The sequence below is a fragment of the Acanthochromis polyacanthus genome, chromosome 21 (genome assembly GCF_021347895.1).
Source record: "Acanthochromis polyacanthus isolate Apoly-LR-REF ecotype Palm Island chromosome 21, KAUST_Apoly_ChrSc, whole genome shotgun sequence".
Lineage (NCBI taxonomy): Eukaryota > Metazoa > Chordata > Actinopteri > Pomacentridae > Acanthochromis > Acanthochromis polyacanthus.
The window spans coordinates 24,003,694-24,031,561 of NC_067133.1; the positions used below are offsets into that span (position 1 = coordinate 24,003,694).

The following is a 27,868-nucleotide window of genomic DNA, read 5'->3' on the forward strand; positions in this document are numbered from 1 at the left end:
TTGCCATCCAAGATGATCTTAATATTTGGATCACAATACTTATGACGGCTAGAACGGAAAACTATATAGAAGGTCTTGTTAAAATTTAATGACAGTTTATTATACTTAAACCAAGTACTGACCTTTACTAAATGCTCATTCAACAATTTTTCAAGCTGTTCAGTATTTTTATGGGACACAAACAAATTTGTGTCATCAGCAAAAATTACCTTATGAATATCACTGCAGCAATATGCAAAGTCGTTAATATAAATAATGAACAAAAGAGGCCCCAGAATGGATCCTTGTGGAACCCATAATCTATATTTTCCATGTTAGAATTCACCCCATTAACGTTTACATATTGCCTTCTCCCATGAATATAGTCCCTGAACCACTGGAGCGCTATACCCCTAACCCCGTAGTTCAACAGCTTTTCAAGTAAAATTGTGAAATCAATTGTATCAAAGGCCTTCGAAAGATCGAGAAAAACCCCGACACCAATTTCTCCTCTTTCAAAAGCATCTTTTATTTTCTCGACCAGGTCAAGAATGGCCATACTTGTACTACTATTTTTCCTAAAGCCATACTGAGAAGACACAAGAATGTTATATTTGTCTAAGTAGTTTACAAGTCTCGAATAAACCACTCGCTCTAGTACTTTTGATAGTGTTGGTAAAATAGGTATAGGCCTATAATTCTGAATATCATTCTTGTATCTAGATTTATATACAGGAATGATTTTTGCCACCTTAGTCTGTTTTGGAACAAAACCATATTGTAAGGCCAATGGTTCAGCAATCTCGTTCACAATGGCTTTAAGGATTTTACTACATATGCCGTCAGCACCAGCAGTATAAGTACATTTCATTTGTTAATAATATTAGTTATTTCCATTTTACACGTAGGCCTTAAGTAACAGGGGTTGAAATCATTATTTTGGAGAAAATTTTTGAAATTACCACCCCCTGGAGGGCAAATTTGTAGAGACAGATTTTTTCCAACAGAAGCAAAGTAACAGTTAAAAACATCTGCCAAGTTATCATTCTCACTATTTGCAAGAGTCTGCAATACAGAGTCAGGGATAGCAACTGATTTATCCTTGCGGCCCAATATCTCATCCGACACCATCCAAGATTTCTTCTGATCCCCAGAAGCAGCACAAAATTGACTAGTAAAATAGCTCTTTTTACTAGCACGTATTAAACTGGTTAATTTATTTTTATATTTTGTGTACACAATTTTATTAGCACTATTTGGATTTATTCTATATTGGTTATACAGCTTATCCTTTTTTTGAATGGACTTTAAGATTCCCTTTGTGATCCAAGGATTATTTGCATTCTTTTTAATTGTTCTTTCTGGAATAGTCACATTAATGGAATCGGATATTTCCTCAACCAGAAGATTATATGCATAGTTGGGATCAGTAACACTGTATAATTCTTCCCAGCTTTTGCATTGAAGGTGTTGAATGAGGTTTACAAGAGAGAACCTTTACTTTTCTCTCCCTGAATGGAGCAGATACCTTTTTGATCCAGTTTGTGAAAAATACAACAGGGTAGTGATCCGAGACATCTGTGAGTATTACACCAGATTTGCAATCAGTATTTAGAACATTAGTAATTATATTATCGATCATTGACTTACTACTTTCTGTAACACTCGTAGGTTTGTCAATAGTGGGATAAAATAATGATGAGTAGAGGGTATTATGAAAGTCAATTCCTGTTTTATCTTCATTAGACATGTTTATATTAAAATCACCCATGATAATACAATTGTTGTTTATGTGATTAATATTGACTAAGAGATTATCAAGGCAGTCTCTAAATGTTTCATAATTACTACCAGGTGGTCGATATATTACTCCTATAATGACACTAAGACCTTTAGCTGTATTTATTTCTATGAATAATGATTCAGAGCAACCATCATCTATGGTCAAATCATTGTGTTCCTTCACTGAATAGTGTGACTTTACATATAAACATACACCTCCTTTACCTTTTACCCACTCTGTTATTAAAATATACTGAGTATCCATCTATTTTGAAGATGTCTGACAACATTTGTTCGTTCAGCCAAATTTCGCTGCAACCAAAAATATCAAAACTATTTCCTGTCATAGCAAGTAATGCAACCAGATCATCGTAATGTTTTTTAAGACTTCGAATGTTTAAGTGCATTAGAGCGAAAGAGCAGTCACCATGTTGTTTAAGATCCACAGATTTATAATAATCACAAGTTATATTAGTAGAAGCACTGATGTAATGTTCAAATTTCTTATATTCGCTGCTGCAATTTATTTCAATTATTCCCATTACTTAATTATAGCATGATATTTGAGACGGTAGAATTCCTTTTCATACATGACCACACGACCATAGTTTATTATTCGAGCACCCTGTGAGTTAAATAAAAATACAAAAATACAGAGTAAACAAAAAATGAATGGAAAAAAAAACATTTGAGCTCACCACCTTCAGGCGTTTGCAAAGTCCAGTTACTCACTCTCCATGTATGACAAATTAAATCACCTATGCTTTAACGAGAAAAAAATAAATATGCGCCCTATATTCAAAATAATCAATGAGACATCGAGAGTCATATAATGAGACAGTAGGGCTGTAAGCACTCTCCGGCAATTTAGAATTACAGGCTACTATACCAGTCACACGAGGGTTGAGAGGAAAGCTTCAACCTCATTGGGATCTTTGAAAGACTTTTGGATTCCATTTGTCTTGAAAGACAGTGTCGCTGGATAGGCCATCCTGAAGCATATGTTCCTTTTAATTAGCTCCACGCAGACAGTGTTGAACGCTCGCCTCGCAGCCCGGACTTCAGGTGGAGTATGAGGAACAATCCGCAAAGGACGCCCCTCATGCTGTCCCACAGTGTTTCACTGCAGCCAGAACCATAGCAATGTCTCTGGAGCGATGAAGTTTGATGACCACTGGTCGCGGACGTCCATCCTCAGGTTTGCCAAAGCCCCGATGGACACGGTCGATGGAAACAGTCGGGACCGGTAGCTGCAGTAGCCTGGGAATGAATGTCTCAAAAAACACGAGCGGGTCACTCCCTTCAGTAGACTCCTTTAGATTCAGCAGCCTGATGTTGTCCCGTCTTTGCTGGCATTCCAGATCATTTACGTTTCCTTTCAGCTCCATGTTAGCTTTCTCCAGTGCAACCAGTCGCTTTTTTATCAGTACAATGTCATCCTCCAGGTGGGAGATACTGTACGTGTTTCAGCCTCTGCCTGCCGAGCAACAAGTGCCTCGGTAGCAGCTGCAGTGTCATCAAGACACTTCAACATGTTGTCCACCTTTGTCTCAAGTTTTCCAAGTGACATATTTACTGACATTAGGATGCGCTGTCCTTCCTCTGCGACTGCCGCTGAAATACTTTTTAGCAATGCCTCAGTCATAAATGCAGAAGAAGTGGTTTCAGTACTAGCATTAGCATCGCCAATACAAGGAGTTGTACAGGTACTAGCTTGACTCAAAACAGTGCCATCCTCCGTGGCATCTCGATCTTTGATCGCTTGTCTACGTGGTTTAGACATTTCAGACAAAAGTCATTGATCAGATCCACCACACTTGAGTGCAGTCAGTAGGTGAAAAAGTGAAGCAGGTGAAGCATTAGAGGAGGGAGAGCTACCTGCCTTCTCACTCACGTCGCCATCTTGATTTAGATCTTTACGTAAAAGCAAATAATAACGGTTGACACACCTAATTTCCACAATTGTCTAAGTTAAACATTTGTTATCTTTCATTCGGCATACATTAAAACACCCGAAATGTATTTTTTCAATAAAATAATCAAATTTGAGTAAGACTTTTGGCTGTTTGCGAGATTTCAATTGTGTTTTCAAAGCAATTCATGCACTAAAAGTTTATTTTACCACAATAAAGTGTATTTATGGAAGAAGAATTGAATGATAAAATACAAAGTAAAAGTGAAAATGACAATTTCTTAATAATACGGGTTAAAAAACAGATACTAATTGCCAAGTATATGGTGCCTCAGTCGGCTGAGTTTCCTTGTCTGTTCACCCTTGGCTCCGTTTAACTGGGCCTTCTGCCCTGATGTGGCAGCCGTGGACACAGCAGGTGTGAACCATTCCCCAGTCACACTGCGAACTATATTTATCTTGCTCAATACTTATCTTGCTCGCTGACTTCTGACCCCAACAATTTCAACACTCGCCACCCAATATGGCGGACCAGCTAATAGCCCGGAAGTGTAACGTCATCTGAAACACTCCTATTGGCTAAGCTGAGAGCTAACCCGTTTCGAACACCGCTCCAATCTGTTTTACTGGCTAACATACGCTCCCTGGAGAATAAACTGGACTATCTCAAGCTGGATCTAACAACAAAACGGGAGGTGAGAGACTGTTGTGTCCTTATTCTGACTGGATCGTGGCTGAACTCGGCTGTAACTGACAAAGCCATTAGCCTTCAAGGGCTAGCTATGTTCTGGCCGGTGTTGTAGAATTTTCACACTCCCCTGAAAAATCTGACTCCCCCTTCGCGTGAACGCGCGCGACTTACGTTTCACTCTGTGGACACTTGACGGGTTTTCTGTTGTACGTTTACTGTTTATGTTGTTGTTTTGTACAGTTTTCGGGTTAAATGTGATTAAGTACTGAACTGCAGACATGTTTTCCTCTTAAATATGATTAGGTGACATGTTTCTCCTCCTCTTCTCATCCGTATGTGCGCACCCTAAATGGCATCAGAAGGAGATCCTACGCTACTCTCAGCTTCACTCCTATGAGGACATCAGGACAGGACAGGGTGTAGTCACCAAATATTGTTCATATTCCACCAGTGTTCTACACGTGTCAATAAAATAATTGTTCACTGAGAAAACCTTATATCTCCTTATTTAAAATCAGACTCCCCTAAGAATGTAAGATATGGCATCAAAATATGTCTGGTATTTATGTATAAAGTATTTAATATAAGTATAGTTTTTAAGTATACTTAGGCATGCAGACTGCTTTTACAAACATTTGTGAAAGAATGGGTCGCTCTCAGGAGCTCAGTGAATTCCAGCATGGAACTGTGATAGGATGACACCTCTGCAACACATCCAGTCGTGACATTTCCTCGCTCCTAAATATCCACAGTCAAATGTCAGCTGTATTATAAGAAAGTGGAAGTGTGCCAGAACGACAGCAACTCAGCCACCAAGTGGTAGGCCACGTAAACTGACGGAGTGGGGTCAGCGGATGCTGAGGCGCATAGTGCCAAGAGTTCGCCAACTTTCTGCAGTCAGTCGCTACAGCCCTTCAAACTTCATGTGGCCTTCAGATTAGCTCAAGAACAGTGCCCAGAGAGCTTCATGGAATGGGTTTCCATGGCCGAGCAGCTGCATCCAAGCCATACTTCACCAAGTGCAATGCAAAGTGTCAGATGTAGTGGTGTAAAGCACGCTGCCACTGGACTCTAGAGCAGTGGAGACGCGTTCTCTGGAGTGACCAATCGTGCTTCTCCATCTGGCAATCTGATGGACGAGTCTGGGTTTGGCGGTTGCCAGGAGAATGATACTTGTCAGACTGCGCTGTGTAAAGTGTAAAATTTGGTGGAGGGGAGATTATGGTGTGGGCTTGTTTTTCAGGAGCTGGGTTTGTCCCCTTAGTTCCAGTGAAAGGAACTCTGAATGCTTCAGCATGCAAAGACATTTTGGACAATTCCATGCTCCCAACTTGGTGGGAACAGTTTGGAGCTGGCCACTTCCTCCTCCAACATGACTGTGCACCAGTGCACAAAGCAAGGTCCATAAAGACATGGATGACAGAGTCTGGTGTGGATGAACTTGACTGGCCTGCACAGAGTCCTGACATCAATTCGATAGAACACCTTTGGGATGAATTAGAGCGGAGACTGAGAGCCAGGCCTTCTCATCCAACATCATTGTTACCAAGGTGCTTGATTTTATACACCTGTGGCCAGGGAAGTGATTGGAACACTTGATTCTGATTATTTGGATGGGTGAGCGAATACTTTTGGCAATATATTGTATATACAGTATAAATAACGGAGTGAATATAAATAACAGTGAATGAGGCAGTGGTGTATATTGCACAGTTACACTATATTTTTGGCTGGGTGTGAGACGTGAGAGTTCAGGGTGGTGATAGCTCTCGGAAAGAAGCTGTTTTTAAGTCTGTCCTCGCTTTTATGCATCTGTAACGTGTTCCAAAGGGCCACAGATCAAAAAGTTGAGAACCGGGATGTGAACTGTCCTTGACGATGTTCTGAGCTCTGCTGAGGCACCGGGTGGAGTATATGTCCATGAGGGAGGGGAGAGGACAGCCAACAAACCTCTGTGCTGCTTTGACTGTCCTCTGAAGCCTCGCTCTGTCTGCCTCAATGCAACTCCCATACCAGGTGGAAACACAGTACGTCAGCAGGCTCTCTATGGATTAGGGATGGGACGACACACTTAAACTCACGATATGATGCACCTCGATATGCCCGGGTCACGATACGATATGTCACAATACAATATCAAAGTAAAAAAGAAAAATATTACTGTGTAATTATCACAACTTATTTATTTTTGTTTGCGTACACACATAGGTATACAATTAACTGGAGCACGCCATCTGTGCTCTGCTTTTTCTTCAGTCGCTCTCTCTACGTCAAACACCAGGAAAACACAAGGCCTAACAGGCCAAACAAACAACCTCTTACCCTAGATTACTTATCTCAGCCTCTCTTAAATCATGGCCCTGGCCTAGGACAGGTTCTTCTTCAGAAAAACCAACATGTCAACATGTTCTGGTGTAATTAGTGATCTTTGAGCACACACAATGTCTCCTGCCGTGGAAAAGACACGCTCACTAGGGACTGACGTAGCAGGAATGCAAAGGTAGGCTTTGGCAAGGGGGGCAAGTAAGGGATAAGCATATCCATTCACTTTCCACCACTCAAGTGGATTGCTGTTGAGTGGGATTGGAATCCCATTTCTGTAGGAGAGTATCTCCATCTCAATCCCTCTGCTTGACTGCACTGTCTCAGTAGGAGTAGTGTAGTAGGAGCTCCCAAGGAGATCTTCTAGCGCTGTCTTCTTTGGTGGGGGAGACTGTGTCACGTCCTGCATCTGCCTTTCTCCTTCTAATGGCTCTTCCTGGCTCTGCTCTGCTCCCTGTGCTGCCTCAACCATGACCATGGCCTGCTCTGCTGCTGTCCCTGGTGTTGAAGCACTGGCCCTAGCTCTTTCATCAGTGTCACGTGTCTAAAGAAAACATAAACTAGAAAAACTAGGTCCAACATTTCTGTCTTTCAATCCCTCACTTCCTCTCTCTCACAGACAACCTCCCCACACACATATATTGACACACACTCTCCATCTCTCTCTCACTCTGTCACACACAGTCTCTCTCTCTCTCTCTCTCTCTCTCTCTCTCTCTCTCTATATATATATATATATATATATATATATATATATATATCACACACACATAGTCTCTCTCTCTCTCTCTCTCTCTCTCTCTCTCTCTCAGATCAACTAATTAAAAAACAATATGAGAAATAAGTTTTAAGGCTGTAGCCTACATATACACAGTTACACACGTGCACTGACAGCAGCACACCTCCATTTTTTTCAATAAAAGTTTGCCTACCTGGTTCCGTTGCACATGAAGAACTGAAGTTTTTTCACTTATCCAGGCATAGACAGACTCGCGTTGTTCATCATTCAGGTGGGACAGGCTTCGGAATCGTGGGTCAAGCGCTGTGCACTCCTGCAGCATGTCATTACAGTCCCCAGAGTACCGGTCCGAGATGTCGAGTAGGATAGCACTTTTCATACTGGCGATAGTCTGTGTGTCATTTTCGTCTTGTGACATGCTCTGCTCAGTCATGTACTTCAGTGGCATTATAAGTGAAAGAGTGGGCTCTTTCTCATCACAGAGAACTGTTGTGGCTGTCTTCAGTGGCTTAAGCAGTTTCACTATGTCCTCTACATCTGATATATCAATGTTATCCTGAGTATCTATTTCTCTCGCATTCCTTTGGATTTCTGGGCTGCTCAGCGCTGCTGAGACAGCTGCTTGTTGTTCCAGGTAGCGAGCAAGCATTTCGTACGAGCTATTCCACCTGGTATGGACATCGGTGATGAGCTTATGCCGAGGCAGCTCCAACTGGGTTTCCTTGTTGGTCAGGAAGGCGGTGGATGTGGTGCTCTTGTGAAAGAACGTAGTGACTCTTCGCACACGGGCAAGAAGGCGTGCGACGCGGGACACAGCCAAACCTCACTTACTGGCCAGATTCAGATTCACAACGTGCGCAAAGCACTTGATGTGAGGATGGAGACCGCTCTCTCTCACTGCAATGTCCATGTTGCTGGCATTGTCTGTGACACAAGCAATGGCTGTTTGTGGCCTCATTAGCTCCCACTCTCTCAGTGCATTTTCAACATGTTAGCAATGTTAACACCAGTATGACTTTCACTTAGCTCACGAGTTTGCAACACAAAGCTTTTACTCTCCCATGTCTCGCTGATGACATGTGCCGTGATGGTGATATAACTCTGTGTTGCACGCGAGGTCCAGCCGTCGGTGGTCAGGGCAACGCAGTCTGCAATTTTGAGACACTCTTTCACGCTTCGTTTGGTTTCAGTATAAATTTCCGGGATTACCTTCTCTGAAAAATGTCCTCGGCATGGCATCTTAAACTTTGGCTCAAGCACTTTGAACATTTGGATGAATTTTATGTTCTCTACCATGTTAAATGGAGCCATATAGTCTGCTATGAACTCGCCGATGGGCCTGGTTATCTGTTTTGCACGCGGACTTGACAGGGGTAGAGTTGGTGTCAGAGCTTGTCTCATGGTCAGCTGTCCCTTCGGTAGGCTCGTTTTCTCCGGGGCCGTCTTCACATTTTTATGGTGACGCTGAAGGTGGTGGTTCATTTTTGTTGTGTTGGAGGTGGTGTACGGAATGACAGCATAGCAAAGTTTACACACAGTCTTAGTCTTGTCAGTTACTCTATTGTCGTCTTCTTTTTGATGAGAAAGCCAAAATACTGCCAGACAGATGACTTGGATCCAGACGGAGCGTCCTCAATTTCGACCTCATTCGACTCCATTGTTCGGCTTTTTTGGAGGCAAGGTAGTTGGTGCTAATGTTTGTTAGCTTGCTGCAGCCGACAGTGTTGTCATCACGTCTGGTCACATGCGCATGTGACCGGACGTGACGTGACGTGACGATCCATTTTTTCATACTCGATGCATTTCATCACGTTCTGTATTGCGCATTTTTCGCCGAACGATATTTCGTCCCATCCCTACTATGGATGAGCGGTAGATGGCCAGCAGCAGCTTCCTGTTTAGGTTGTTCTACCTGCGGACTCTCAGGAAGTGTCGCCGCTGCTGAGCCTTCTTTATGACAGCCATGATGTTGTCTGTCCAGGACAGGTCATCAGAGATCTGGACTCTCAGGAACCTGAATGTGTGGACTCTCTCCACACACTCGCCATTGATGTAGAGGGGGGGTGTGTCAGTTCTGTTCCTCCTGAAGTCCATGATGTTCTCCTTTGTCTTTGAGGTGTTTAGTGTCAGGTTGTTTTCTGAGCACCAGGTTGAGAGTTTCTGGACCTCCTCTCTGTAGGCTGTCTCGTCTCCCTCTGAGATCAGACCGACTACTGTGGTGTCATCAGCAAATTTGACGATGATGTTGTTTCTGTGAGACCGTCTGCAGTCATAGGTGTAGAGACAATACAGGAGGGGGCTCAGCATGCAGCCCTGTGGTGTACCGGTGCTCAGTGTGCGGGTGGAGGAAAGGTGGGAGCCAAGTCTCACAGACTGGGGTCTGTTGGTTAAAAAGTCCGAAGCAAACTGAGTCAACTGGGTATCAGCAGCCCCATGTACAACTGGCTGTTCAACTTTCTCACCAACAGAGCAGAGTCAGTGAGAGTGAAAAACACCATCTCCAGCTCCATCTTTGTCTCCGTCAGATCCCCACAGGGATGTGTTCTGAGCCCACTACTGTTGATGCTGCTGACGCATGACTGATGCTCTGCTCAATGTATGTGCAAAACTGATACTCCATCTTCACTGTAAAATAAATATGATGTGTATGCGATTAAAATTTTTAATCATTGCCCAGCACTATGCTGGGCATATATATGTGTGTGTGTGTGTATGTGTGTGTGTATGTGTGTGTGTATATATATATATATATATATATATATATATATATATATATATAAATAATCCGACCTTTAATTCAAGTGCATTTATTCACTGGGGAAAAAAAACACACATTAAGTAATAATTTTACTACTTTTACATCAAATCATGTGTGCCACAATTATTAGCGCCCCTGATGTTAATACTTTGTACAACCCCCTTTTCCAATAAAACAGCACCTAATCTTCTCCTATAATACATTTTTCTACAATTTTCAGTGTGAGAGTATGCTTCTGCAATAAAAATTGAAATTATTTTAAGGCTTTCAACACATCTTAACCAGAGGTGCCGATAATTATGGAGAGCGCTGTATATACCTATGTATGTATTTACAGTGGGTACGGAAAGTATTCAGACCCCTTGAAATTTTTCACTCTCTGTGTCATTGCAGCCATTTGCCAAAATCAAAAAAGTTCATTTTATTTCTCATTAATGTACACTCAGCACTCCAACTTGACAGAAAAAAACAGAAATGTAGAAATTTTTGCAAATTTATTAAAAAAGAAAAACTGAAATATCACATGGTCATAAGTATTCAGACCCTGTGCTCAGTATTGAGTAGAAGCACCCTTTTCAGCTAGTACAGTCATGAGTCTTTTTGGGAATGATGCAACAAATTTTTCACACCTGGATTTGGGGATCCTCTGCCATTCTTCTTTGCAGATCCTCTCCAGTTCTGTCTGGTTGGATGGTAACGTTGGTGGACAGACATTTTGAGGTCTCTCCAGAGATGCTCAATTGGGTTTAGGTCAGGGCTCTGGCTGGGCCAGTCAAGAACGGTCACAGAGTTGTTCTGAAGCCATCCTTTGTCATTTGTTATTTTAGCTGTGTGCTTAGGGTCATTGTCCTGTTGTAAGGTGAACCTTCGGCCCAGTCGGAGGTCCTGAGCACTCTGGAAGAGGTTTTCCTCCAGAATACCTCTGTACTTGGCCGCATTCATCCTTCCTTCAATTGCAACCAGTCGTCCTGTCCCTGCAGCTGAAAAACACCCCCACAACATGATGCTCCCACCACCATGTTTCACTGTAGAGATTGTATTGGGCTGGTGATGAGCAGTGCCTGGTTTTCTCCACACATACCGCTTAGAATTAACACCAAAAAGTTCAATCTTGGTCTTATCAGACCAGAGAATCTTATTTCTCATAGTCTGGGAGTCCTTCATGTGTTTTTTGGCAAACTCTATGTGGGCTTTCATGTGTCTTGCACTGAGGAGAGGGTTCCGTCGGGCCACTCTGCCATAAAGCCCCAACTGGTGGAGGGCTGCACTGATAGTTGACTTTGTGGAACTTTCTCCTATCTCCCGACTGCATCTGTGGAGCTCAGCCACAGTGATCTTTGGGTTCTTCTTTACCTCTCTCACCAAGGCTCTTCTCCCACGATTGCTCAGTTTGGCTGGACGGCCAGGTCTAGGAAGAGTTGTGGTCGTCCCAAACTTCTTCCATTTGAGGATTATGGAGGCCACCTGTGCCCTTAGGAACCTTGAGTGCTGCAGAAATTCTTTTGTAACCTTGGCCAGATCTGTACCTTGCCACAATTCTGTCTCTGAGCTCCTTGGGGAGTTCCTTTGACCTCATGATTCTCATTTGCTCTGACATGCACTGTGAGCTGTAAGGTCTTATATAGACAGGTGTGTGCCTTTCCTAATCAAGTAAAAATAAGTTTAATTAAACACAGATGGACTCCAATAAAGAAGCAGAACCATCTCGAGGAGGATCAGAAGAAATGGACAGCATGTGAGTTAAATATGAATGTCACTGCAAAGGGTCTGAATACTTCTGACCATGTGATATTTCAGTTTTTCTTTTTTAATAAATTTGCAAAAAATTTCTACATTTCTGTTTTTTTCTGTCAAGATGGGGTGCTAAGTGTCCATTAATGAGAAATATAATGAACTTTTTTGATTTTGGCAAATGGCTGCAATGACACAGAGAGTGAAAAATTTTCACCGAGTCTGAATACTTTCCGTACCCATATATGTGTGTATGTATATATGGCACACCTCCTGCTATTCTCCATTCTATTCTTTCTTTGTTAAGATGTTGAATTAGTTGTTTCATAGAGAAACAAAGACTACGACAACAAAGACAACAAAACTATTTATCTCCACTTTTTTTGAACTACGCGGACGGGGCCACGCGGAAAAACACAGGCAGAGGACCAGGACCTCCTCATAGCTGAAATCTAGAAATACGTGAACTCATAGGATTCATCACACAGAGATCACTGTGACAACCAGATTATGAACAATTCATGCTGTGGAATTAAAACTAACTTCTGAAATGATAATATTTGGTAAAATGCCATGTTGTAAGTGATGTAAACAATGGCAAACTTCTTCTACTCTGGTTTCGTACCAGAGTAGACCAGGCAGATGTGTATTTGAGGTACACTGCCCCCTCGTGAGGATTTCTGTGGGGCTCATTTCTGCGTGGCTCATTCGTACGGAAAGCATAACCCAGCCTTTAGCCAGTAGCAGGACCGTCGTTGCTAACATTAACTCTGGTACTAGCAGGAACATGTTTTGCATTGAGGTGATACCATCGGCTTGAAAGGATGCAGTGATCAGAAAACTCTGTTGCACAATTTGCACCCAACCACACATATCTGTCAGGATTCTGCCCCTGATGCTGTCTTTTTGTATTTTTTCCTCCTGTGCTGTCTGGTCTCTTTGTCTCCCTCTGTCTGCTGCTCCCTGCCTACTCTGCACCTGGCCCCTGATTGTTGTCACCTGATGCAATCAAGCTCAGACTCATTTCACCTGGTCCTCCCCTCTGTATTTAAGCCCTGCCGTTTCTCTCAGTTGTCGCTGGCTCATCGTCTTGGATTCACTCTGCTTCAGAATCCTCTCCCTCTTACCTCTGGATTACACCCGCTACTGGATCACTCCGTTTCCCCCCCGGTTGTGGATTAACACCTTTGGACTTTGTATTTTGTGGACTTCAGTTTGTTTTTTCGCCTTCAGCTATAGATTCCGTTTGTGAGTATTTTTCCTCAGCCCTGTGGTTTAGTTTCCTTTCAGTCATTTCAGTCTGGTTTTCAGTTTTGTTGTAGTTGGCCTCTTATTTAATAAAACTCCTTTTCCTTTAAGCTTCTGTGCCTGTCTGTTGTGTCTGCACCTGGGTTCTCCACACCCCACATTCCTGACAATATCCAAGCTGACATCACAAAGACTTCTAAAAAAAAACCCGACGGCCTTCAGAGCGTCTTCGCCGCCGTCGTCCCCGACGGCCTTCAGAGCGTCTTCGCCGCCGTCGTCCCCGACGGCCGTCAGAGCGTCTTCGCCGCCGGCCTCCAGAGTGGTTCCGCCACTGCGGCCTTAGCCGATGGCTTCCAGAGTGCCTTCGCCAGAGTGCCTTCGCCTGACGGCCTTCAGAGTGCCTTCGCCTGACGGCCCCCAGAGTGCCTTCACCTGACGGCCCCCAGAGTGCCTTCGCTGCCGGCCCCCAGAGTGGTTTCGCTGCCGGCCCCCAGAGTGGTTTCGCTGCCGGCCCCCAGAGTGGTTCCGCCACTGCCGCCTTTGCCGACGGCCTCCAGAGTGGTTTCGCCACCTTCGCCGATGGCCTCCAGAATTCCTTCATTGTGGCCACCACCGGCGGCTTCTAGAGTGCCTTTGCCAGCGTGCCTTTGCCAGCGTGCCTTTGCCAGCGTGCCTTTGCCAGCGTGCCTTTGCCAGAGCGCCTTCGCCAGAGTGCCTTCAGAGCGCCTTCGCCAGAGTGCCTTCAGAGCGCCTTCGCCAGAGTGCCTTCAGAGCGCCTTCGCCAGAGTGCCTTCAGAGCGCCTTCGCCAGAGTGCCTTCAGAGCGCCTTCGCCAGAGTGCCTTCAGAGCGCCTTCGCCAGAGTGCCTTCAGACTTTAGGTTCATTACTGCCACCTACTGGGCTGGAGTGTTCATCAGTGTTACTGGTGTGCCACAAATTAGGGAACTGATGGCAAGCATGTTGCATCGGAACTTCAGTCAACAAAGACGACAAAACCAGTCAGATGGGCAGCAGAGGCAAGCAAGCCACTAGAAATGGTCCTTGGTGTATAACATGAGTAATAACAAGGACAATCTCTTGTTGCTTGCTTGCCTCTCTATTGCCGCCGTATCTTGGTGAAGGGGTTAGTATGTCCTGTGAACGGCCCCTTGTAGGGTCTCCAATGGAAAATGTTTCTATAGTGATTAGCCAGACTGAGAGCATGTACAGGGGATTTACACAGCACTTAATCTTTCATGGCGAATCATTAAAGTTCAGGGGACCACCTTGGCCACACCGTTTGACTGATGTGGATGATTTTGACAAGTTTTTATCAAAGACCTGATTTTTATACCGTCAAAATTTGAGGACAAATGAGGAATTTTCCAAGTTACCCCTTGTGAGGAGTTAACCATTGAAAATGACCAAAATGGAGCCTTGGAACATCACATCTGGTTGGGGAAGGAAACGGGGTAAGTGTAGGAGGTGGAACAGTTTCACCCCAGCGTATTGTACAGGTTCCAGAGACACAATCTGAGAGAGGGGCTGGCCTCATTCATTTTATGAAAATACTCAAGATGAGAGGTTCTAGAGGTTTTCTGGGCATATACAAGTGGGAGTATGGTAGACCCAGAGCTTATTGGAGGGATGACATATTTCATCTGACCTGAGAACGCCTTGGGATCCCCCAGGAGAACTTAGAAAATGTTGCTGAGGAGAGGGACGTCTGGAATATAACAATTAGCCTTTTGCCATAGTGACATGATTTTGGATGGCTGTATCCTTATAAATACAGCAGAGCAGGGCCTGGAGAATATTCCAGATTGGATTATTCAGTTTATAAAAGAGGTCAGCCTACCATGATGAAAAGCTCCAGAGCCTCTCCTTTCAGGTCCTCCTCCACCCGGGTCAGAGGTGACTCCAGAGGGGCCATCAGCATCCCAAACTTTGGTTCCTTCAGCCAATAGACCAAAGAACCACAATATTTATTTTTGAATCTCCAACATCCTAGCAAATAAATCTAAGCAGAAATTCGACAGAAAAGACTTAATGTTTTGCTATGGGAACAATATCTGAGGAACCACATTACAGCTGGAAAAGATGCTTTTGAAAACACATACACAGTATGTTATATAATATGTTTCAAGTTGATCTGCACTGACAAAGCTCAATATAAAGTTGCAAGTGTGATGATGCACATCTCACCCTGAAGTGGATCTGAACATAGCGGTAGAACGGGTAGTTATTAATGTCCAGGGGCAGAGGGAGCTGAGCCTCTTCCTGGATGTGAGGAGCCTGAAGCAGAGCCAGACAGTCTGAGTGCAGCTCCCTCCTGACTGAAGACAGAAAGATGAAAAGAACAGTGTTACAACAGAAAAAAATTGCATATGGATGTCTATTCTTTTTTAAAACAATTTTTATGTGTGTGATTTTACATGTGTGATTTTACGTGTGTTTTACATGTGATTTTACATGTGTGATTTTATGAGCAATGTGACTCTATATCATGGGGGTTTATTGTACTGTATTTTTATGTCTTATTTACTTTTTCTTTTACTGTAAAGCACTTTTTGATTTTTTTTCTGTGAAAGGTGCTATATTAATAAACTTTACTTACTACTTACTCACTTACTTATTCTTTCTGTTGGCACTGTGAAAGCTGTTCAGACATGACATCTGGGACACAAGTACCAAAAGCCTTTTTAGAAATAACATTAAGGTCTGCATGGCTTATTTATTAAATGTCCTCTCCTGTTCCACTCTGTCAGGATTATTTAAATCATTTCCTTATTTGACAGTCAGCAGTAATGAGATGACAGACCTTCAAAGAGCTGAATGGGGTGCTTTCATGCATTCACTTCATGAATAATAATGTATGTACACCGTGTGATGAACACTGATGGAGAGAACAGACAGACAGATGTCCACACACCTCCTGCTGTCTGCAGCAAAGCACCCAGTTCTGCAGGAATCACCAAGTGTGTGACATTAACCACCTCCCTCTTCGTCAGCTCCTGAAAGACATGTTCTTTTATAATTTGTCTGCAAAGTGACAGTGAATTTAGACAGATTTCCCTTTCAAAGCCACAAAAAAGTAGAGAAAAGAGAAATTTTAAAGTAAATGTGATTATAGAGTTGCTACTTTGAAACCTGCACGGATAACAAATTCAGTTTGACAGACTGCCAACCTACTGCTTTTACGGGTAATTTTTGAGTTTGTGTCCTGTGTAACGTCTGTCCAAACTTTCATCTCACCATCTCTCTCCTCCTTATCTCCTCTTCAACTCGCCTTCGAGCTTCAAACTTCCTCTGCAAACAGATCACCAAAATCACAAGCTCAGTGGTTTTATTTCAATCCAGAGCAAGAAGATTGTCATAGTTTATTATGTTCTTATATTTCCCCCAAAAATGAAAGAAAAAGTGCAGCTGCTTGAAAGGACGCAACACGTACCTTGATGTACTGTTTGCGGTTGACATACATGTGGACAAGAGAGCGAAATTGGACCAGACACTTCCTCATTTTCACATACTGCTTCCTAGAGGATGCAAAGAGAATTAAAAGTTGCTTGTTGATCTCAATCTTCAAGAAGCCTTTGGTACATAGAGACAAACTTCATTTTATTCTCCACATCTCATTTCAAAATTTGTCACATCATGTATGCTAAACAGATTCTGTTTAAAAAGAAAAAAGAATAATCACTGGTCCTCAACACCTCAACTGCAACCAACAGTCATGTGAAAACAAAATCAGGGACATTTCAGCTAAACTGGAAAGAACTACAGGCTGTGTTTTACACGATACATGTATGGAAACAAATGGAAATTGTAAGTAATAAAATATCTATGGACAATTCAAAAAATGTTGAAATAAAACATTTTCTTTTTTTAAAAAATGCATTTTTGTACAATAAATAATCAAGGAAATTCAACTTTGTGGTTTGTAATTTTAAGATTTATGGTGTCCTTACTTTGGTAAACTGGCACATTTTTAATTCTCTCTCATTGTCTTCAGGAAAGTGTTGTTTCAAGATTCATATTGCAGTAAAAAATGAGCCCACAGTGACTGAATAATCTGACATTGGCATTACATGTACTGAAACTGCTTGGAGGGTTAAAAGCACTTTTTATTCTCAGAATTAAAGTGGGCAGGGAAATGCAAACTGTACATTTAACAACATCAGTGTTACCAAGTATGAAGTCTTCTATATTTGCCATCAAAAATGCAAAGGGGTGGTTTAAGTTCCATTACGGTAAGTTTACTGACGTTTAAGCATCTCTGTGTGACAGCCCACCTAACAATAAAGCCTCTGCAATGTGCCTGAAATCTGATGATTCTCATGCGGAACTCAACGTAGCGTTTCCTGACGAAGAACATGCGAGTGTAACGCTGCAGGGTGAGAGCAGCAAGCTGTCGGGATCGTTCTCGTTTACACTCCAACAACTGGTAGATGTCCTCCTTTAGAAACAGCTGCCAGTGACACACAAATGTACAGTAATAATCAAAAATTAGTCACAGACAGAGTCAGAGCATCACAGATTGGAGATACAGAGCAAGGTGTAGCTTGTACTGCAGATTTTCCTTTAATTACTAAAGAACAAAATCACCTTTGTGACTCCAACATGGAAAATTCCTGGACGGAGTGGACAGAGTTTGCTGAGCAATATCACACAGTTCTCTGCAGTTGCTGCTGGGAGCTGCTGTATCCCCACCAAGGACTTATACCTGAGGATGACACACATGCACATGCTCACATAGATGAAAGAATGCATGGAGTTTTATCTATATCTACATAAATGTATCGTGATACTTAATTCAAAAAAGGCCTCATTAGAAAAAAAACACGATTATTAGCATGTTTTTGTTTGTTGTTCTGTAATACCAGTGTTTTTTTCTCTTTTAATTTTAGATTTGCTGGTTACTGTCAAACAAACTGCTGACTGTAAAAAGGTAAGATACTGGTTGAAAATCTAAAGACAATCAGTACAAATTGCAAGAGTTTAGGTCACCATTAACCCCTGACCAGCTTCAATGCTCTTTGGTAGGTGTAATTTAAGTCCCTGACCATCTCTATATGCATTGACACCCTTTTTCACTCAGCCAAGAGCTTTCCAGCACTGAGTGCATATGTTACCTGAACAGGAAGGCAAAAAATGGCATTCTGATTGGATATCCCTCCCTTCGGATCCTAATGGTCTCCAGGACACCAGAGTGTCGTAGCTGGCTGCTGACCAGGTCACCCTCGAACACACCTGGTTGCTAAGCACAGATGTATAGTTGCTTAAAAAATTGATTGATATAAATTTAAATGATCAGAAATACAGAATGTTGGAAGATGTACCTTCATATTATTTGGCTTAATACAGCGAACAAAGAAAGGGTTGCACCTGAAATGGAAAAAATAAAAGCCAGCTCATTTCAATGCCACAAAATTATGATTTTTTTTATAGAAATTGTGCTTCACCTCTCCATCTTCTCCACCAGTTCTAGCAGTGACTGTTGGAACTTGCTGCTGACGGTCGAAGCCTGGTATTTTCTGGTGACTGTGCTGCTCTTCCTCCTGTGACCTCCTCTCTGCTGACCCATGACCTCTGCATGAACCAGGAAGAGGTTTGACACCATCTGGACACACACAAATGCACACAACATGTTCACACACAATATTCAGGTATTTCACTGTGACTGCTACGTCGATCAGTTCTTCTCCTCTCACCTTGTTCTTGCTCTGAATGAACAAGTCCAGGACATCCTGTCGGACCTGATCGTAGTTCTTATCAAGGAACTTGTAAACCTGCATCAGTGACAAAAGACATTATTGGATGATCTGTTTCCTGTGCTCACATCTTAGTTTGCCATGCATATCAACATTTACAAATGGGTCAAAACCAGAGATGGACAAATTGAAAATACTGATTTTGTGATAGAAGACAATTCAAAGTCCCTCGCTGGTCATTGATTAAACGCCTAAAAATTCATCTCTGCTTATAAAAAGTGCAAGATTTTTTCGGGAAATGAATTCCTTTTGGTCTTAAAATGGCTTAGATGTAACATTACCCTGTTGCTTCATCTACAATCCTTGTGAATCTCTGAAGTTCACACCTGTCTCTCCACACATCCTTCCCCATTCAATGGAACTAGAGCACACCTCAAACACTGTAAAAAATTCTCTGGAAGCTGACAATATTGGCTAGTTAGGTTTTTATGTTTTCGATATGGTCATCAGAACTTTGCAGGTTTAAATGCTCAGCCATTGTATCGACTGTTTATTTTGTTTGTTTTATTGATCCCAACAAATGAAGAAAACACCATAGGGACACGGTAACTATGTAAAACACTTTTTTTTTTTTTTTTTTTTTTACCAGATTGAGTCTTTAGCCATAACAGAAATGTTTATAATTCAACCTGAGGAACTTCTGCACCAAACATCATTGGCAGTTAGTCCTGTAGTTCTTGAAACAGTTCACTGAAAACCATAAATGTCAACTTCAGGGTGGAGCAATGAGAAAATATAATCATCTAAATCTATAGGATTCATTCTCTGCTGCCAGGAATGTCTGTTTTCAAAAGTTATTGGACTGTATTTTCTGTTCCGAAAAATGCTGTCAATGATTTAATGGATTTCAACCAATCAGATAAATTTTCATAATTAACAGGCCAATAGAAAGCCACTGATGAGTCAGTGAGGAGCTAAGTACCTGGTAGGTGACTTGACCAGCAAAATGCTTGAGAGTAAACTCTGGGAGGGGCATCTTTGGCTTCTCATAGAGTGGGCTGTTGCCATGGTGATAGTGACACTTTTGGAGGAAAGTGTGGTCTGTTGCCTGACAACAAAAGATCAGATTCTAAGTGACCAGTATAATGCTTGAACCAGATGTGTACATGTGCTCAGGCTGTGTGTACTTCCTCACCTGAGGGAAACAGCTCTGGTCATCCAGAATTCTCAATATCCCATGAGGCTTAGCGGCAATGAGGTCAATGCATGGCTGGTTGTCACTAAATGTGATGTCCTGCCACGGGATCTGTTCCCTGCTGTACTCCTCCTGTATGAGGATCACATACAGCACAGTGTGATATACATTGCAGCCCTCCTCGGTCTGAAAAAAGAATTCATGTATGTCCACTAATCACATAATTCACTAATGGTTCCAACGCTAATTGAGAGCCATTTGTATCCTTATCTGTCCAAGTGTGTTGAAAAATTTAAGTGTATCTTGTGTCTGCACTTCTGATGTGAAGTGTGTAGCAGCGTGTACCTGCGGGTTTGATGTGGACTCACCTGTTCTTCTCTGAACACGATCCTGTTGAAGAAGAATTGCAGGTACTCATTTGCATAATTAATGCAAAGCTGCTCAAAGCTGTTGAAGGCCAGATCCTGTTGCCCGCAACACACACACACACACACACACACACACACACACACACACACACACACACACACACACACACAGACACACACACACACACACACACACACACACACACACACACACACGGTGATTCTTTGTGTCTCATCTGCATGTCTAAAGAGTGACTGTTCAGGAGTAACACAAGAAACAAGAAAGTTACAGATGGGCAATAAGATGCTCTTTCTGCCTTCCTGTGTGGTGAGTGTCGTGCATTGTCACCCCCGAAGTTATGCTGATAAATCTTAATAGTCTTAATCTTCATAATCTTAATAACTAGAATTCTGTCAGAGGTTTGTCTTTGCAGTTTGAGTGTGGCACTAACACTAGTCTTTGAATTTAAGACTGAATGTACTTCTATTGCAAGAAGGGGTGAGACAAAACTCTACAGTGCTGCCTCCAAAAATGCCTGAAAAAAAGTCTAGTGATGCTGCATTTGTAATAGGAATGTTGTTCTCATGAAAATGCTAATTGCACTTTCTAAATGAGTCTGTTGTTATTTCTTATGTCCAATTGTTGGACATCGGTGTACGTCGCCATAAAGTTTCAAAGTCAAATCTTGTGTCAGGTCAAGCTGCTTTGTGGGTCTTGCCCAGTTTCCTGACTTAGAGCACTGACTTTTTAATTGGGAGTGATTTGACTAGTGCAGGGGTCGGCAACCTTTAACACTCAAAGAGCCATTTCTACCCGTTTCCCACAGAAAAGAAAACACGGGAGCCGCAAAATGCTTTTGGCATTTAAAATGAAGACAACACTGCATATATCGCTTTGTACCTCTATGCCCTTGTTAATCAGTCGTGATTAATTAATTACAAAGCCTCTAATTAGATAGATTCATTTTTTCAATTGTGTCCTCCCACTAATATTTATCTTACTTGGTTAATGTCATTTTTGCTCCTGGACCTCATATGTTACGTAATTTGCGAATGTCTATTTAACTTGTAAAATCTATTTATCTATTTATCTTAAGCTAATAACTTTTCTCCGGTAAGTCGCTGCCCTATTTTCCAGGACGACACTCCTCTGACTCTCTGACCTGCTGCCTGGATGCTGGACATGACATCGAGCCGTGCTCTCGCAAGTAACGTCATATTAACCTGACATATCAAAGAGTAGATACTGAGCAAGACAGTTATCCGTAGTTTACCTCAGTACTCACGAGTACCCGACACAGTGCAGGACTCTGCTGTGAAGGCGGAGACGTGCAGCAGTGGTGTATTTGTGACAATAATAAAAGAAAGAAATTTGAAGAAGCGACGGCTGGGATTTAGGAATGGATGAAGAGCAAACACTGGGATCTGAAGATCAACAGGACTCCAAATGAATACACGAAGGCCAGCGAGTGTCGGAGATTGACGGCTGGGACGCATATTTTGCCAGACAAAAAATTAAGACGTTTTATTTTGATGTTACAAGATCACCATAATCTTCAAATTTAGAATTAAATCTTAAAAACTAACAAACTAAAATAAAAGAATAAAAATAACATTTTATTAAATATTATTTTCCAAAGCTACAGGGAGCCACAACAGAGGGATGAAAGAGCCGCATGCGGCTCCAGAGCCGCGGGTTGCCGACCCCTTGACTAGTGGAAAGGTGCTGATGTTCAGTCTCCAGATAAAACTGCACATAAATAACACAGTGTTGGACCTAGCGGCTTGCCTGCTATTTGTTAAGTTTGTTAGGTCAACTTCTGTTAATAACTCCACCAATTAAATGCAGAGTTATGTGACGATCAGCATGTGTTTGTCTGTGAATCTGTGAATCCATCTGTCTGTCTGTCTGTCTGTCTGTCTGTCTGTCTGTCTGTCTGTCTGTCTGTCTGTGTGCAATATTACTCAAGAACGGACTAACAGATTTGGATGAAATTTCCAGGGAAGGCCAGAAATGACACAAGGATGAAGTGATTAGATTTTGGCAGTGATGCGGCTTATAGTGTGGATCCACGAGTTTGTGAAGGATTTCCCATTGGGAGATATAGCTGCCGGCACGGCATCACCATAACCATGACATGAACACTGTGTCAGTTACCTGCTGACGATCACATTGTGATCCTACTACAAATTTTGTAGTATAAATTGATTGAGATTTATCAGTTGGAAATCATACAAGGCACAAATGATTAAACTGTGGGTGTTTCTGAGTCCCATCTGAGTCCCTGCTACATATTTAGGTCATGCAATGTAGCAAACATACATACATAGCCAGACAATGGTGAAGCTCCTGATGTTTCACAAAGCCTTTATTTACATTCAGTCGTCAACCTTATTTTGAACACAAATTCACCTTACTGTTCTTCACTCATTTCTTCATCGTAAGAGCTTGTCCCCATCGCAGCTAGGTGTGCTTATAAGTTTATACACATCCTTTGCTAGACAGCAACAGCGTGGAACCGTTTTCTTTCATCTTTATTTGAATTTTTGGACTTTTTGGCAGTGTCTTTGTCATGTCAACAAACCACTTCATAGATAAACCCTTCCTGTGCCGCTGGAATGGTGACAAAATAAAAGCCTATAACATTAAAAATACACCTTCAAAAGAAAAGCATGGAGGGCGCGATTATTTCAACACGAGCAAAACAAAGGCTTGCCAAAAGTGACGAACTGATCAACAGACCTTTATAAGAGTGATTTACATGCAATTCGGTATCCATTCATAACACGCACATACAGGTCCTTCTCAAAAAATTAGCATATTGTGATAAAGTTCAGTATTTTCTGTAATGTACTGATAAACATTAGACTTTCATATATGTTAGATTCATTACACACAACTGAAGTAGTTCAAGCCTTTTATTGTTTTAATATTGATGATATTGGCCAAAAAGTAAAGAAAAACCAAAAATCCCTATCTCAAAAAATTAGCATATTCCATCCGACCAATAAAAGAAAAGTGTTTTTAATACAAAAAAAGTCAACCTTCAAATAATTATGTTCACTTATGCACTCAATACTTGGTCGGGAATCCTTTTGCAGAAATGACTGCTTCAATGCGGCGTGGCATGGAGGCAATCAGCCTGTGGCACTGCTGAGGTGTTATGGAGGCCCAGGATGCTTCGATAGCGGCCTTAAGCTTATCCACAGTGGTGGGTCTGGTGACTCTCAACTTCCTCTTCACAATATCCCACAGATTCTCTATGGGGTTCAGGTCAGGAGAGTTGGCAGGCCAATTGAGCACAGCAATACCATGGTCAGTAAACCATTTACCAGTGGTTTTGGCACTGTGAGCAGGTGCCAGGTCGTGCTGAAAAATGAAATCTTCATCTCCATAAAGCTTTTCAGCAGATGCAAGCATGAAGTGCTCCAAAATCTCCTGATAGCCAGCTGCATTGACCCTGCCCTTGATAAAACACAGTGGACCACCACCAGCAACTGACATGGCACCCCAGACCATCACTGATTGTGGGTACTTGACACTGGACTTCAGGCATTTTGGCATTTCCTTCTCCCCAGTCTTCCTCCAGACTCTGGCACCTTGATATCCGAATGACATGCAAAATTTGCTTTCATCCAAAAAAAGTACTTTGGACCACTGAGCAACAGTCTAGTGCTGCTTCTCTGTAGCCCAGGTCAGGTGCTTCTGCCACTGTTTCTGGTTCAAAAGTGGCTTGACTTGGGGAATGCGGCACCTGTAGCCCATTTCCTGCACACGCCTGTGCACGGTGGCTCTGGATGTTTCTACTCCAGACTCAGTCCACTGCTTCCGCAGGTCCCTCAAGGTCTGGAATCGGCCCTTCTCCACAATCTTCCTCAGGGTCCGGTCACCTCTTGTAGTTGTGCAGCGTTTTCTGCCACACTTTTTCCTTCCCACAGACTTCCCACTGAGGTGCCTTGATACAGCACTCTGGGAACAGCCTATTCGCTCAGAAATGTCTTTCTGTGTCTTACCCTCTTGCTTGAGGGTGTCAATGATGGCCTTCTGGACAGCAGTCAGGTTGGCAGTCTTACCCATGATTGCGGTTTTGAGTAATGAACCAGGCTGGGAGTTTTTAAAGGCCTCAGGAATCTTTTGCAGGTGTTTAGAGTTAACTCGTTGATTCAGATGATTAGGTTAATAGCTCGTTTAGAGTACCTTTTCATAATATGCTAATTTTTTGAGAGTAATTTTTCTTTACTTTTTGGCCAATACCATCAATATTAAAACAATAAAAGGCTTGAACTACTTCAGTTGTGTGTAATGAATCTAACATATATGAAAGTCTAATGTTTATCAGTACATTACAGAAAATACTGAACTTTATCACAATATGCTAATTTTTTGAGAAGGACCTGTACATAACACATGTCTGTGCTCAGCACAAGGTCATTTTTTATTTAAGACTTCATCCGTCAGAAATGATACATCAACTGAGCAGCCTTGGCGGAGTACTGCGCTCTCTGACGTGCTTTTCTAGTTTTTTCTGTGGCACATTTGTGAGATATTACTGTTTTTTTCTGTGACTATTTGAAATATGTTTAAGGCTCAACCAACATATCAGAAGCCGATACTGGCCTGTCGTATACGTATGTAGTGATGTTGGCTTATTTGCAGTCTGTTAGATGCCAATTTCAAATTTTGCTTCCTACAAAACACAACACAGAAAAAGATGCCTGAATCTCAGCACTGTCTGCAGTGCATGTTGCAGAGCACGCATCGCAGCTGTGCAGTCGGTGGTTCAGTGTCAAGTGATGCCTTAAAGATATGTTGCTAACTAGTGTAATGTTAATGTGTGATGGTTGGATCACTTTTCTAAAGAGAAACAGCACGATGGAGATGAATAACTTTCGCACCACACCTTTACTATTCAGCTTCTTAACAACTTCCTCATTCTGCCTGTCATGTGACCACATTAAGCATTAAAATAATTGTATATTACATTGTAAATTACAAATTTAGGTTTAAAAGGTTATGTTTGTCTCTTTAAGCAAATTAAATTTACAGTTATCTCAATCTAAGCCTTTCATGATTTTGATTGGTCATGGTATAAATACAAATACGTAAACACTGTAACAATATCTAAATCTGTAAATATTCACATTCTTAGTAAATTAACTGTATGGATTATGACCAAAACGTGAATTATAAACTTGTGTATCTTTAATTTAGAAAATTGGAATGTTAATAAACAGTAAGTCCATTATTTTCCCTTTTTATTATAACATAAATAAAGTACAGTAGCCAATATATCGAGAGTAAAAAAAAAATTACTTCCTGAAAATCAGTTTCGGGATCTGCCCCAAAAAGTTAACCTCATGTGACTTCTAAATAAAGAAATAAAATTGAAAGGAATCTAATAGGATGACAAACCCTTGAGACAACTTGCATACCTCAAATCCGTAAATGTCCAGGATAGAGATGGAGAGAGTGTGTTGGTGAGGGTACACCTGAGTGTTGATCCTTTCTGTTAACCAATGGAAGAGCAGCGAGTACAGGATCTTGGCAACAGCATCTCTGGAGAACAAAGATTTTTGTGTAAAGGATGGAGAGAAATATTGGATATTAGAAGGAGAAAGAGAGACAGATATTCCAGGAATTGACATTTTAGTCAAGGCTAGATTTACGTATTTGTGCTTTAAGTTTGACATGATATAAGTATAGTTGATTAGCCAGAACTTGTTAGATAAACAGAGCATCAAGACCTCAGGAATTATGTGTTTTATTAGAAACAGATGTGGGGAAATTTCTATTTTATCTCTCTTTTTTTAACTCACTAAAAATCTCCTTTCAGAAATGCATCTGGAGCAAAAAATCTTACTTTCTTGTAGTTGTCTCTCACCCAGCATAAAAAAAAAATCTCACTTTCATGTAGTTGTCTCTTACCTGGCATCAACAGCACTTTCTACAGTCAGAGGGGTGTAGATTTTGTCCCTCATCGTCTCCTGTAGAGATAACAGGAGTGACTCAGCCATCATATATGTTGGCATCTACTCGATAATGTATAGCTACTCAAATCTCATTTCATTGCGCTTCTTATTTTAAGTGTAATGTTCAAACTTAAATATTTAAAGCCTTTTCCACACATGCAGCTGTGTGCTTCATGAACTCAGCTGACAGTCCCCTTCCTCTCGTTTTAGTTTTGTTGAATCTATTAGAGTGGAATGTCTGGCCTTTTTCACTACAGATATTTCTTGATTCTGTCAAGCATCCCAGTAAACTGTGTCAATGAGCCAGTACACACTGTTCTTCCTAAAGGCAGATTAGTTCATAGATACATGAATTTGTGATTTCTATTTTTCTGGATCTTCGCCTTCAGCGATCCTGCATAAAATCAGGCTATTATTGATGTAAGATTCATGCATAAGAGCGATTCATCACTAATTCATTTCAATAATCTGCGTGCGTGCTGTTCTTGCCATCACTGTACACATTGCAATATTAGAAATGTCTCTGACTTTAACTCCAAGATCAGAAAAAAGTATACTTTTTCAATGTTGTAGAACAAAACGGGAGAACAAACCTAACTCTCAGTAGTTTGTTCATATTAAAATATAAATCAAGTGCTTTACAGCCCCAACAACAGCATTGGTGTAGTTTGCATACTGCTAGAACTCCAGTCAGGTGGGGATGTAGTGGTTAGATGCTTTACTTGATTTTTTTGTTTTCAGAAATATTGTTGAGTCAAAAGGCTGCACAGTGGCTTGGTGGTTAGCACTTCTGCCTTGCAGCTAAAAGATTTCACGTCTCTGCCATCCAGGGATCTTTCTGCATGGAATTTGTATGTTCTCCTTGTGCATGCATGGGTTTTCTCCGAGTACTCTGGCTTCCCCAAACATGCTGAGGTTAATTAGTAACTCTAAATTGTCTGTGGGTATGAATGCGAGTGGGATTGTTTGTCTCTAATGTAGCCCTGTGATTGACTGGTGATCTGTCCAGGGTGTCCCCTGACTTCTCCCTGAGTCAGATGGGATAGCCCCCCCCCACCCCCACCCCCACCCCCCACCCCCCCACCCACACACACACACACACACACACACACACACACACACACACACACACACACACACACACACACACACACACACAAACAACCTTAATGAGGATTAAGCGGTGTATAGATAATGGATGGATGGATGTTCAGTTGATCAACCATTGCGGTCCAGACTCAAACAACCAAAAAAATTACAAAAAATTTAGTACAAGCCTTTGTGATTACTGGAGGATGAACTCTCTCACACCTTATCTTTTGCTGCCACTGGGTCAAAATCATACATTATCCACAATACTTTTAAACTTTCCATCCCTTTTTCTCTTACATTTGGTATACAGTTCCAGTGTACAGTAGTTGCACTAAAATGGTACAGGAGTTCACTTCCTGATTTGTACTCCCATATCAAAGGATCAGCAATA

The 27,868-nt window shown here is 41.8% G+C and overlaps 1 protein-coding gene across 1 annotated transcript in view; it reads right to left on the bottom strand.

Annotated features, from left to right (window-relative positions):
* Positions 1 to 27,868, bottom strand: part of myo15aa (myosin XVAa) — an 85,947-nt gene that overhangs the window by 36,311 nt on the left and 21,768 nt on the right. Inside the window, 16 exon segments of the mRNA XM_051941517.1 lie at positions 15,000 to 15,095; positions 15,347 to 15,477; positions 16,074 to 16,155; positions 16,397 to 16,450; positions 16,593 to 16,677; positions 17,434 to 17,609; positions 17,747 to 17,864; positions 18,274 to 18,398; positions 18,481 to 18,526; positions 18,604 to 18,761; positions 18,853 to 18,930; positions 19,835 to 19,960; positions 20,048 to 20,179; positions 20,416 to 20,511; positions 25,849 to 25,972; positions 26,342 to 26,400. Coding sequence (XP_051797477.1) covers positions 15,000 to 15,095; positions 15,347 to 15,477; positions 16,074 to 16,155; positions 16,397 to 16,450; positions 16,593 to 16,677; positions 17,434 to 17,609; positions 17,747 to 17,864; positions 18,274 to 18,398; positions 18,481 to 18,526; positions 18,604 to 18,761; positions 18,853 to 18,930; positions 19,835 to 19,960; positions 20,048 to 20,179; positions 20,416 to 20,511; positions 25,849 to 25,972; positions 26,342 to 26,400 — 1,686 coding nt within the window.